Source organism: Cucurbita moschata, unplaced genomic scaffold (assembly GCF_002738365.1).
Source record: "Cucurbita moschata cultivar Rifu unplaced genomic scaffold, Cmos_1.0 Cmo_Scf00007, whole genome shotgun sequence".
NCBI classification, from domain to species: domain Eukaryota; kingdom Viridiplantae; phylum Streptophyta; class Magnoliopsida; order Cucurbitales; family Cucurbitaceae; genus Cucurbita; species Cucurbita moschata.
The window spans coordinates 3718214-3731320 of NW_019268523.1; the positions used below are offsets into that span (position 1 = coordinate 3718214).

The 13107-nt window shown below is 35.9% G+C and overlaps 2 protein-coding genes across 2 annotated transcripts; both read left to right on the forward strand.

Annotated features, from left to right (window-relative positions):
- Positions 1-181: 181 nt before the first annotated feature.
- On the forward strand, positions 182-7626 carry LOC111445060 (condensin complex subunit 3-like). The gene is made up of 12 exons (XM_023083273.1): positions 182-634; positions 1146-1349; positions 1606-1751; positions 1864-2132; positions 2562-2659; positions 3695-3842; positions 3915-4354; positions 4720-5228; positions 5321-5381; positions 5476-5754; positions 6262-6523; positions 6847-7626. The coding sequence occupies exons 1-12, from the start codon at positions 233-235 to the stop codon at positions 7179-7181; spliced, it is 3153 nt and encodes a 1050-aa protein (XP_022939041.1). The 5' UTR covers positions 182-232; the 3' UTR covers positions 7182-7626.
- Positions 7627-10810: 3184 nt separating this feature from the next.
- Positions 10811-12608, forward strand: LOC111444633 (nudix hydrolase 18, mitochondrial-like). Its single transcript, XM_023082588.1, has 5 exons — positions 10811-11078; positions 11426-11537; positions 11636-11719; positions 12003-12131; positions 12227-12608. The coding sequence occupies exons 1-5, from the start codon at positions 10978-10980 to the stop codon at positions 12356-12358; spliced, it is 558 nt and encodes a 185-aa protein (XP_022938356.1). The 5' UTR covers positions 10811-10977; the 3' UTR covers positions 12359-12608.
- The last annotated feature ends 499 nt before the right edge of the window (positions 12609-13107 follow it).

Genomic DNA, 13107 nt, shown 5'->3' on the forward strand with positions numbered 1-13107 from the left:
GAGGAAAAAATCCATATGGTAGTCCAAATATGGGCCTGCAAACAAGCCCAATAATGAACCCGAGATTGACACCACAAACCGAAACCTATTGGCCCATAATACGAAGGCCCAATAAGATTGCGGCGCATAAAGTTGTCAGCTCCACTCTCCCGCTCGAATTCAAAAAATGTCGGAATCTGAATCGGGAATTCTCAGCAGCGCCATTTTCACTGGGGAGGGCGAGGGGAGATCAATGGGAGTTTCTAAGAGAGAATCGCCTATGGCGGAGGAAACGGTAGAATCGCAACATCTATTGCCTCAGAAAATAGCCAAAATACTCGACGAAGCACGGTCATCAAACGCCACGCACAATCGCAAGCTCAAGGAGCTATGCGCTCTGCGTTCGAAATCCAAGTCTCCTTTCGAGTTCTTTACTGCGTTTTCCAAAACCCTGACTCCTCTCTTCAGTTTTCATCGCAGAGTTACCTCTGCCGAGCGCGTTATCCGCTTCATTTCCCTTTTCGCCACTGCAAGAGATCCCAATTTCGCTTCGCATGCTGATGAGTTCTTGGAGGAATTTCTTAAGTTTCTTCTCGTTGCATCATGCGCTGCAAATAAGTCTGCCAGGTTCCGTGCGTGCCAGATTGTTTCTGAGGTGAGATCCTTAATTGCGTTATGCTTTTCTTGTTTGGAATCGGAACAGTGATTGTGGGATTATGTTTTTGTCTTCCTTCCTTTTCTTATTATTCCTTTCTATCTAATAGCTTTCTATAGCTCAAGGCAATATTTAAACGACTGGCTAGATTTGGTCTCTGAATCCGCGAACTGTAATTGAAAAGGCCAATTCGAGGTTTTCTAGTGTTTTTGGGTAGTTTTGTTACTGCTATAGCAAATTTGCAAACCGAAACTTAATTTTCAGGTTTCTAGTGTTCCACTTTTTCGAAGTTTCTCCAGTAAAGAACTGCATACTCGCGGTATCCGATGTGAACTTGCAACTTTCTTAAAATTTTGAGTGTCTGATGCTCTTGTTCATGAATGTTTTAGGATTTCTTTACTGATTATCTGTTCACAACACTCTTAGTTGACCGCTGGTAGGCAGTAGTTCTGTTTCATCATGGCTAATTTTTCTCCAAACTGTATTGTTGATTGAGATTATGCATTTGCAGATCATCATGCGGCTACCAGATGATGCAGAAGTCAGCAATGAAGTCTGGGACGACGTTATAGACCACATGAAGGTGCGAGTGCTGGACAAGGTTCCTTCAATCCGCATGTTTGCAGTTCGTGCTCTTTCACGTTTTGCGAATGATAGTGAAAATGGTGACATCCTCAATTTATTTCTTGAGGTGATTCCTCTGGAACAAAATGCGGTGAGTATTTTAACTGACTTAAACATCTTTTTGGATGTTTTGTGAACTTGGTTGCTTTAACAGTGTCAAGCAGGTTACTCATTTGCCTTCTTTCCTTTATAACTCAGGATATATCAAGTTGCTTGCACTTTGCATATTCATAATCCATTCATGCCTTTTAATGAAACATTCATTCTTGTTTCACATTTACCAAATGCTTATGATCATATTTAGAAGAGGGCCTTCAATGCCAGTGATTCAATCTCTTTTTTTACAGGATGTCAGAAAGACAATATTACTATCATTCCCACCTTCTAATGCCACCTTGCAAGTGATAATCGATTGCACCTTGGATGTGAGCGAGTCTGTTCGCAAAGCGGCATATTGTGTATTAGCTCTTAAATTTCCACTTCAAAGTCTCAGGTCAGTTTGATTCAAGTGAAGGAATTTACTGAATTCAAGTGAAGTACATACCATTACTATTAATCTGTGCTAGAATTATGTTACTTACATATTTGTCTGTTTTTTTTAACAGCATCAAACAAAGAACGATAATTTTACAGAGAGGACTTGCTGATCGTTCTCAAGCTGTTTCAAAGGAGTGTTTAAAATTGATGATAGATGAGTGGCTTAATAAATGCTGCAATGGCAATCCTGTAGAATTGCTAGAGTGTCTTGATGTTGAAACCTATGAACGAGTTGGTGAATCTGTTATGGGGGCTTTATTAGGAGCTAGTTTGTTGAAACTGCACGTCAATGGAAGTATCCAGAACTATATACTAACTTCCAGCAATGCGACAGAAGGTTAGTGTAGCTTGTTCAATATCCAAATATTTGTGGTTTTTCAATTTTTAATTGTAACTTTCTGTGGGTTACCCATGATAGCCAATCTATGCACTGATCATTCTCCTCGCCGTGTCCTGGCCTACGCCTATCATTTGATAGTTGGAAGGCTCGCAAGAATTATTCTTATTCTTATTTTTTTTGGCTTCATGTGCATACATTGATTTCATAAACCCGTTTCAAATCTGTGGGTAAATGTTCCGTTTTCGTCGGTCATTCAAGTGTTATTGATTATTTTTTATTTTATAATTAGTAAATTTGGTCTCGTGATTTCTACCCTTCAATTGTTGCCCGACTTATTCTCATTTACTTGATGAAAGCATCTCATTATATTGTGAGATTGGGTGTTACATGCTATAGTAACATGACTGTTCCCACTCTTGATATTAGGAGACTCATTACATAGCACTCCAAGTATCCAACTAATGGAACCGGAAGTTTCTCTTTACTGGAGAACAATTTGTAAGCATATCCTAACAGAAGCACACGTAAGTATATCTGTTCCATCTTCCGTCATTTGATTCTTGACTCGTCGTTGTCAAATCAATTTCTGTGAGTACTTGTAGTAAATGTTGCATGAATAATTCCTTTTAGAGATTTGTAGGCTACATGGAAATATTTTATGAAATGGGGTTCTTTAAAGTTTCGAACCTTAAAGGACACGGAAACCCCAGTGAAATTGGGAGTGTGAGTTTTCCCTCAAATTAATTGTAGGATTTCTTGCCTAGACTCTTAACTTCATATTATCATTACTTCCGACTTAAAAAGAGTGGAAAATATTTTGGGAGAAATACGAGTGAAGATTCAGCGTCATTTTTATTTCTTCATTTCATTTGCCTTTTCAAGAAAATAGTTGTGTTAAGTTGTGAAGTTTTTTTCTCTCTGTTCTTAAAACTTTAAAGCGTTTCATTTTTTTTTTATAATTTGAATGGTTATTCTATGTTATACTTATTATTTATAACATTGACTAGATGATGAAATAGTATGTATAGTATAAACTTGGACTAATTTGACATGATGAAGCAAACACATCGAGTAGATAAGTGAATAAAATTAAGTGGCATATACGATGTACCCTCCTTTTGGGGTAACACATGAAATCTCTTTATTAAACTTGTGTCAATATTTTGCCTAGTTATACATTTCCTTTTGTTATGTGTCAAACAAGCCAATATTTATAGGAATGTCATGCCATCATTTAGTCATAGTGTTATGGATAGTGATTACATAAAATCACACTTCAAAATATAAGTGTTTAATATCACCTTTTCAAGTGTAGATGTATTTAATATAGTTATTAAAAGTTGATAAAGTAAATTTTTAATTTAACCTTTCCTCATTCATTTCTTTTCAATTTTGATCTTATCTTTTATTCAACATCGCTTCCACACTCTCAATACTCTCCTTATTCAGTTGGATTTGATTTTCAAGACTCCAATGCATGAACGTAATAAAGTTTCTGAAATTGAGTCATCGTGGGATTGCACTTGCTAATTTGAAACTCGTAAATTTTTCTTCTGTAGGCAAAAGGTTCTGATGCTGCAGCTTCCATGGGTGCTGAAGCGGCAGTATATGCAGCCGAAGCTTCTGATAAAAATGACCTTTTGGAGAAAATTCTTCCTGCCACAATTTCTGATTATGTAGACTTAGTCAAAGCTCATATTAATGCTGGTAAGATTTTCTCATAAACAACAATATGGTACGTTGTTTGTTGCCAAGCACCTAAAATGAATGTAATTTCAGGGTCCAGCTATCGATTTGCATCAAGACAGCTACTTTTGCTTGGAACGATGCTTGATTTTTCTGATGCTACAAATAGGAAGATTGCTGGTGCATTTCTGCAGGAAGTGTTGCATATGCCTCCAGATCATGAAGTGGACGATGATGGTAACTTGGTTGTTCTTGGGGATGGTATCAATCTTGGAGGAGATAGAGATTGGGCAGTTGCTGTCTCGGGGTTGGCAAAAAAAGTCCATGCTGCTGCTGGTGAATTTGAAGAAATTGTTCTCGAGGTGATTGAAGAACTCGCTCGACCATGCAGAGAGAGAACTGCAAATTGTGTGCAGTGGATGCACTGTCTTGCTGTGACAAGCCTTCTCCTGGAAAACGCAAAATCATTGAATGTTATTAATGGAAAAGTCACAGGACCTGCTCAACTACTGGAGTCGATATTGCTTCCAGGGGTAAAAAAAAAACATTTTATTAACAGCTGTTTGATTTTGCATATTGCTCAATATTCAACAACTGTCCTTGCCATATTGTGACTTTGGACCATGGTTGCCTATTCTTGTATATGATTAGCTGGTTGGTTAGGCGATGTACTACTTTGTGCGTATGTTCATATGGTTAGCTGGTTGGTTAGGCGATGTACTACTTTGTGCGTATGTTCATATGGTTAGCCTAATACGCTATTATTATCGCTACGTAGAAGGGTAAAAACCACTAATTTAAATCAGTTGAAGTATGAGGTGGAGTGTTTCATGTTTTGAAGTTTGTAGCTTAGCCCTCATTTATTCAACTCACCAACTCTATTCATTTTGTATTGCAGGCAAAACATGTTCAGTTAGATGTTCAGAGGATTAGTATCCGTTGTCTTGGCCTCTATGGATTGCTAGATAAAAGACCAAATGAGAAAGTTCTTAAACAGTTAAGGCATTCCTTCATTAAGGGACTGCCCCCAATTAGCATAATGGCCTGCAAGGCATTATTTGATCTGGTATTGTGGCATGGTCCTCAGGAGGTTGACAAGGCTCTGGGACAAGATGGCCTGCAGTCTTCATTTGACAAGAAATCTTTTAGTTCTATAAACTTATCTGAAGCCGCTGAGGATTGGGCCGTGGGATCACTTGATCTTTTATATGCTGGACTTGGCAACGATGAGAGGTACAGCTCTTCAGCAACCAATGAAATTGAGTCCGTTCAAACCATTGTTGCAGAGGGGTTTGCTAAGATTCTTCTGCTGAGTGAAAACTATCGAAGCATACCAGCATCTCTACATCCTCCACTCTTAAGCAAGCTTGTAAACATTTATTTTTCAAGCGAGAAAGATCTCGAGAGGTGCTTCCTTCTGAACCTATAATTTTCCAAATCTAATTTACCGTTAAACTTAAAAAGCATTTAAGACTTCAATTGATCTTATCTTAAATCAGGTTGAAACAATGCCTTTCTGTATTCTTTGAGCATTATCCATCCCTCTCAGTTGCTCATAAGGTAAATGAAACTTAACTTCAAATGGATGCATTTTCTTACACCCGAGAAGCTTGAAAGTTTAACTTGTCTACTGAATTGTGTTCTTTACTCGCAGAGGTGGATATCTGAGGCTTTTATCCCAGCTATGCGTTCAATGTGGCCAGGCATCAATGGAAATGTTGGAGGTTCTGCTGCTGAGGTAGGAAATATGCGTAAACATGCAGTCCAAGCATCACGTTTTATGCTGCAGATGATGCAGGCTCCTTTATATGCGAATGATACTGAAAGGAAGGATGAAGATGGATGTATGGAAAATCTGGAAGTCTTCGATAGTATTGGAGGACCTCCCCTTGAGTGCAGCGAAGAGGGGCTTTCCATTCGAATAGCTATAGAGGTAATATTTAAATTTATGCTAGTAGGGTTGTCCTATCTATTTAGGTATCATTGATTATGTTCCAAGTCATGTTTCATTCTTGTAGAGGGAGGCACAAGCCTTTTGGGTGCAAGTCGATATTTAAATTCAGAAAATTTGATAAAAATTATAATAATGTAAAATAAACTGTAACTAGGAAATAAAAACTTTTGTAATGTAACATTTCTCTTTTTGAAGTAGATAGTCTAAAGGTCATTTTCTATGCCACGGTTATTATCACGGTTTGAGGGGAGTGTAGAATTTGAGCTGTAACTCAGCTCTCACCTATTAGTTAAAGCTAGCCAATTTGAGTAATTTTGAATTGCACAAACTTGATTATTCTGTCTATTTGTTACCATCTTTGCTTTTCATTCTTTTCACCTATTCTTGTCTAAAGTTATAAAAAGTCTTTCCTCAAAATTTTCTGGTGAATCCAGTTGAAAGTTGTGGTTTTCTGACTTGTTATCCATTGATTTATACTTTTTCGAGGTTGCAAGCTTGCGTGGAAAGAAGACGCCAGCACAGAAGTCATATGTTTCTGCTTTATGTCGGGTACTTGTGTTGCTACATTTTCGCCCGTCAGAACAAGCTGCCGTAAGGCTAATGAGAAGACTACTATGTTATGTGGTTGAAGCTGCATCAGCAGATAAGGATCTTATCAAGGATTTAAAGCGGATGGGGGAGCATCTCACAGCAATTGACAAACAACCAGATCTTGAAATGTCGCAAGATCAAACATATCTAATTTTGGGTAAATCTTGTCACTTATCCCTATGCTGCTTCATGGTTTAAAATCAGTTAAAAAGTTTCACTGAACAAAAACTGAAGTTATATTTCCTGAGTAACGAGTTCTTAACACTTCTGATTCGTATTTCTGCATCACATTTATTTTCTCAAAAACTTCATATACGAGGGCCTACATAAGATGGTTGTCATGAGATGTTTCTCTTTAGAAACAGTCCATGCAAAGGTTTTTCCGATTTCATTCATTCTAATTCCTAAGCATATCTCTGGTATACCTTTTGACGTGTCCTATTTTCCTGTTATTTTGTGCCAATAAACACCTACTTACAGATCAACTAAAACTGGAGTTCAACTTCGAAGCTGAAGTCCCACAAACACCAGTCCCATGTTCTACCAGACCGACGCGTTCCCGGAGACGAGTGAGACAAGAATCTTCATCTTCTGATGAAGCTATGTCACCCACCTCTGTTCCCAATCTTGTTGGGACAATCAGTACACGCTCACAGAGGGCAAGCAAAACTGTGGCACTGACAAGAATTACAAAAAGTGCACTTAAGATCAACGATGCCGTTAATGAAGAAGAAGAAGATGAAGATGATGATGAAGATGATGATGAAGATGAAGATGATAATTCAGATTCAGATGTGACAGAGGATTGTACGTAAGCATCAGTTATATATTGTACATAGATGTGCTTCAACTATGTATGTTGGAATTATGATTTTGGCAGTTGAAGTGATCCTCAATGGTAGAACTTGTGCCTTGAGTCATTAAAACTAATATCCAAGTGAAACAGATTAAGAGTTATATCAAGCCATTCCAATCCCACTAGTTATAGATACGGGCCCTCTATAATGAAAGTATTTGGCTCAAATATGAATAGGAAAATCAAGGGTTGTGTTGCCAAAATCAGCATTATTGGCCTCACATCAAGTTGGTTGAAGATTGTGGTGGTGAATTTCTTTGGTTTCTAAATGGTCACTTTGAAGATGGGGCCAAACCTTATCGCTTCAAAGTGAAAGCGAAGCACATTCTAGAACAGGTTTTTCACTTTCTTGGTTTGGCCAAGACTTCTTACAAACCAATAAAGAGGTGTGAAAATTATTTATAGATCTGCCATAAACAATCATCCAAAATGTTTGATAACATATTCATTCTTCTATCAATTTCAACTTTTATTAATTAATTTATGAACATAGCATGGACACACTCACATGCTATTGAATAGAGTATGCGCACAATTATGGACATATGGGTGAGTCTTCAACTATGATTGTCTCAAAGGATGGAGTTCAAAGATCGGGTATGACCAAGAAAATAATGTCGAAACGCTCTCTCAAATGATGCCCAAGATTTAGATTCGAATTTAGCACTTAATGCCCCTTACATTTTCCTGCATCTCCAGCAACATGGTCCCGTTACTTATTGATCAACACAAGTCATTTCAGCATACTTTGTCTTCACTCACGTGCATCTCAAAACCGTACACGGTTTCACATCCTCATCTAAGGTAAGTAGTAGTGTAAATTTTATCCAAAAACCTAGAAGTTAGCAAAAACAAAACCAGAGCACAGATAATTTAAAATAAAAGAAACGACAAAACATGATTATAAAAGGAGTGGAGGAGTTGGTTTACTGTTATAAAAACTGGGTAAAAGTCTCGAAGTCCGTCAACGATAATATAAAATAAAAGCCTCTCCACATGCAAGGAGGATTCATGCATTCATGAACTTGTTGACTTTATGCCATGTTTTTTCCAAATCTTTGCAAATTTTGTACAACAAATTAAAATTCCGACACCCAAAATTCATATGTTCTTAAAAAAACATTAACCCATCTCAACATATTCCCGACCAATCATGTTTCTGTGTTCATATTTATATGCAACCTTTCCCTTAGTTTTTGTTTATTTTATTTTTCAAATTTATTAATTAGCTTGGTTAATGATGAAATTAAAAATATTATAGGGGTTAGTTTGTAATAATGATAAAATAGAAGGACGTAGTTGCAAGAGATGTAATAAATTCTTGTGTTGGTTTGTTTGTTTTATTGAGTCCAAGAAAGAGGCGCGCAGATGCAGGCATCTTATTGTATTGTATCCACGGAATCTGGATTTTTCTTTTTTTATTTTAATGAAAATAATAAAAGAAAATTGCGGCTATTAAATAAATAAAATAAAATAAAATAAAATCAACCTCCTCAAATTTCTATAAATATATAATTATTTAAATTTAAATTACTGCATGTGTGGCCGCAATAAATTATTGCAAGCATCCGTCACGTCTTCTTTTTTCTTTTCCTTTATTTATTTTTTTATTAATTAAATGGATTTTTCTTTTTTCATATATATATATATATATTTCAAATTCAAAAAATAGTTTTAAAAATATTTATTTTCTTTTTCAAAATTAATATTTCATTTATTTCTAAGCATTGAAAGGCAGTGGTCAATAATGAGAGACAATAACATTAAGATAACGAAAAATGATATTACTTAATATATTAATATAAATAATTGGAGGGAGAAAAATGGAAATTAGTCATTTTCACACCAATAAATATATAAATATAATTTTTATAATCAACAAATTGTGGCGGTGGATGATGCTCTCCCCCACGCTCCTACGAATAAGAGCTCAATTTTTTATTTTAAATAGTGTATTTTATATATAAATTAAAAAAATTAATATAAGCGAGTGATACTCAAACATAAACATAGAACAAAACATGTCTTTTGATTAATGTTGTAACCATGGTTAGAAAAGATTCTCGTACAAGGTTTAAAATCATGTCTAGTTACGATGTTGTTCAATGCAGTGATGGTAATTTTGAATCAGGCTAAAATGGAGACGGGTGATGGATAGAGTAATTCTCATGATATAAAAGGCAATTTTAATAAATGAAAATTTGAAACATAAATGCATTCAAACTTTGGTATATAATTCCGTTCACATTTGTTGATTATAATTTTTCTAATTCTTTATTTTAACCAGAAGAGTTGGAAAATTGTATTGAAATTATTAATAATGATTAGGAAATTAAATTTTCTTAATAAAAATTATTGGATTATAGTATATAAATACTCTTGACTTAAAAAAATTTAATGTATTTTTAAAATATAAAATACCCAAACCCTTTCAGTTAGGTGGTTCCAGGAACAGGAATATTCCATCCAGAAAGCAATTAAATAAGAAAACCCAATGAATATTAGAGATTAATTATTTTTTAAAATAGTGCAAATAATTCTGTAATAATAATAATTGAAATATAAGATATAAAATTAAGGAAAATGGGATATAACGTCAGGGGTGACGGTGCCGTCTAATTTATAGCCAACCCAACCGGATCAAAACATGCAACTCTGTTTCCGTAACGCCATTTAAACACTTTGTCCCAACTCCGTTTATTTAATTATTATTATTATTATTACTATTTTTTTTAGAGAAGTCCGTTTATTAAATAAATATTATATTCTATAAATATTGAGCATGATAAATATTCCTCAAAACAATATTAACATTAAATTAAATTTTGTAATAACAAAATTAAGCATTTTATTAGGTTTATTTACCGTGTTCGTTATACACTCTCCTTGTTTTGAAATCACGTGTCTATCGTATATACCAAACATTACAAATGATAATTATACTCGTAGGAAAGTTGATCAAACATATGTTTTTTTAACGATCCATAAATAGTCTCTCAAGGTATTTTGAAACTCTCCCTTTGTAACTGTCCAAACTCAAAGCTGGTTGGATTTTCCTCTAAGATTTTTAAAGCGCGTCTATTAGAGTTTTTCACATCCTTACAAGGAATACTTTGTTGTCTCCTAGAGAGATATTTCCACATCCTTACAAGAAATGTTACGCTTCCCTTCTTCAACCAACGTGGGATCTCACAATCTACCACCACCATTGGGAGCCCCCATCACCCAATGTCTAGCTCTGGTACCATTGGTAACAGCTTTACCAGGTACCATTTGTAACAGCTTTACCGTTAGCAGACATATTGTCGTGCTTTCTATTTTGGGATTATTCTAAGCTTTTAAAAACCCATCTACTACTGGGAAGAGATTTTCAATTATTAGTATGGTTTGGTTGGATTACGAGTAAAAATTATTTTTTTCCATGAAAAAAAGGAGAGAGAAAAGGAACCTCAAGTGGAATAAAAAAAAAAAAAAAGTGGTGAGTCAGCGACACGTAGGACAAGGATGCATTGGGATGGTGTCCCCTTCGTGTTGGGTCTGGGCATTATAAAAGGGTCATATGGGGTGTGGTTTTAGTTCAAGGATGTCCACTAAATCTGAATCCGCACTCCATTTTTAATTACACGAATTTTCTTTTCTTTTCTTTTGGAAAGTTTATTTTTGTTCCTTTCCCCCACACATCGTTGCCTGTTCTTCCTTTTATTTCTTACTTCAATTTTGCAAAACCCCAAAACACACACACAAAAATCACAAACATGGTCGCTTTGGTCTCTCCAGACAACATGGTCGCTTTGGTTTCTCGTACTGGAAGGCATTTGCAGCGTTATGATATTAGGGGTCGCCGCCAAGTTGTTGGGTAATTTATCCATCCTGTTCTTTGTTCATTTCTTTCAATTTTGGTTCGTTCCCATAAAACCCTTTTGAAATCATCCCAGAAATTGCTAGTTCAATGAAGAACAAAACCTATTTTCGTGTTTCCAATTTTGTTGGATAAGACTTGAACGATTGGATGCCATCTTGAATTACTTTGTGTTGATGGGTCCCTTAAGAAATTGATGCTTCTTAACCTACTACATGTGGGTATCATGGATATTTACTTAAATTGGTCTTGTGGGCTGGAAAAACTAAACAAATTTTGATTTAATCTCCTCTTGTTCTTGACTGTTCTCGACTGTTCTTGACTAAATTAAACAAATTCTGCAGATGCATCCCCTATAGGTACAACACTACTAAGAAGAGTGCTTTGGATAATACAGAGGAATTGGAAGTGCTTGTGATTAGCTCACAGAAAGGGAAAGGCATGCTGTTCCCCAAGGTAAAGATTGAACGCATTTACAGATCCATGGTTCATTACAAATTGGCTGATTTCTTCAAACTTTTGTGTAATGAACTCGTTAATGTAAAAATTTACAGGGAGGTTGGGAAACTGATGAATCTATTACTGAGGCTGCTTCAAGAGAAACCCTTGAGGAAGCTGGTGTTAAGGGAATTGTTCAGGTTCATCTCTTTCTATAATTCATCCCAGATGTCTTTTTTGGTATCAATAATGTTTTAGAGTGAGTTTACAAGAACAGTTTTGGTTTAGAACATGAAATCGAACGTGGTAGGAACGTTCTGGGAGCGATAATTAGATTTGTAGATCTAGGAGGAGTTCTTAACAATAATTGTTGTAATGATGATCCAATCTGAAAAGAAAAAGTCAACTTTAGTGTTTGTATGATCCAATCTGCTTCATGTTTTCGATGCGAATCCTGAACTCGAAATCGGGTTGTGTGTGCAGAGTGAATTAGGGAGTTGGAGTTTCAAGAGCAAAACCTATGACACCTTCTATGAAGGATACATGTTTCCTTTGCTTGTCAAGGAGCAGCTCGAGTATTGGCCCGAAAAGAATTTTCGACAACGAGTTTGGGTATAGTATAGCCACTCACTCCCCTGTTAAAAACTCATTCCTTGTTGCATTTTTTACCATAATCTAAACGTTCTGGGTACTCGATTCTCTTGTAGATGAGCGCTCGGGAAGCTCGGGAGGTTTGTCAACATTGGTGGATGAAGGAAGCATTGGATGTTTTGGTAGGACGGCTTTCATTGCAAAAGAAGCAACAGATTGAGGAAGTAATCCCGTGCTCAGCTTGTTGAGCGAGCTAGCTAGCTAGGACGGAGGTCGCCTCTCGTCGCTTGCGTTCATGGTTTTCGTGTAAATAAGACGTCGAAGAAGAAGGAAGAAAGGGATTAAAAGTCTGCATTTTCTGGATATTTGGTAGAATCATGCAGCAGCTCAAGAACACACACCAATGGAAGTCTGATTGAGAAAACAGAAACTTTTATTTTCCTCCACAAAGATGAAGAACACAGATTTGATCATCATCACAAACACAAACGTTGTTTCTTTTTTCTTTGTTTTTTTTTTGAGTTTCTGTTTTTTTTTTTTTGAAAAAAAAAAACAAATCTCAATCAGTGTCTCCGAAGTCTCCGAAGTGTAATAGTTATTCTTGTCATTGTCGAATTGGAAAACTTTAATCCATATTCATATCATCTCATTTTCGCTCGTCCGTTTATAACTAAACCTCTAAATATTCTACAACGCACAAACTACGTCGAACTATAATTATTTAGGCACGATCGTTAGGGTTTAGTGCGCGACGAACAAATAAAGGGAAAGAAAAGGGGTGAAAAGCAAAAGGAATGATTGAGATGGGGAGAAAGTAGAAAATATGGAAAATTGAAGGGCATGAAAGCAAAATTGAGACTTTTGCAAAGAATGGGAAGGAGTGGAAATGTGGAATGGCCTACTAACATGGAAATTCAAGCCTCATTAATCATCACACCAATTATCAATGGTTCATAGGCAAACCATGTGCCTATTTTCTTTCTTTTTTTTTTTAATC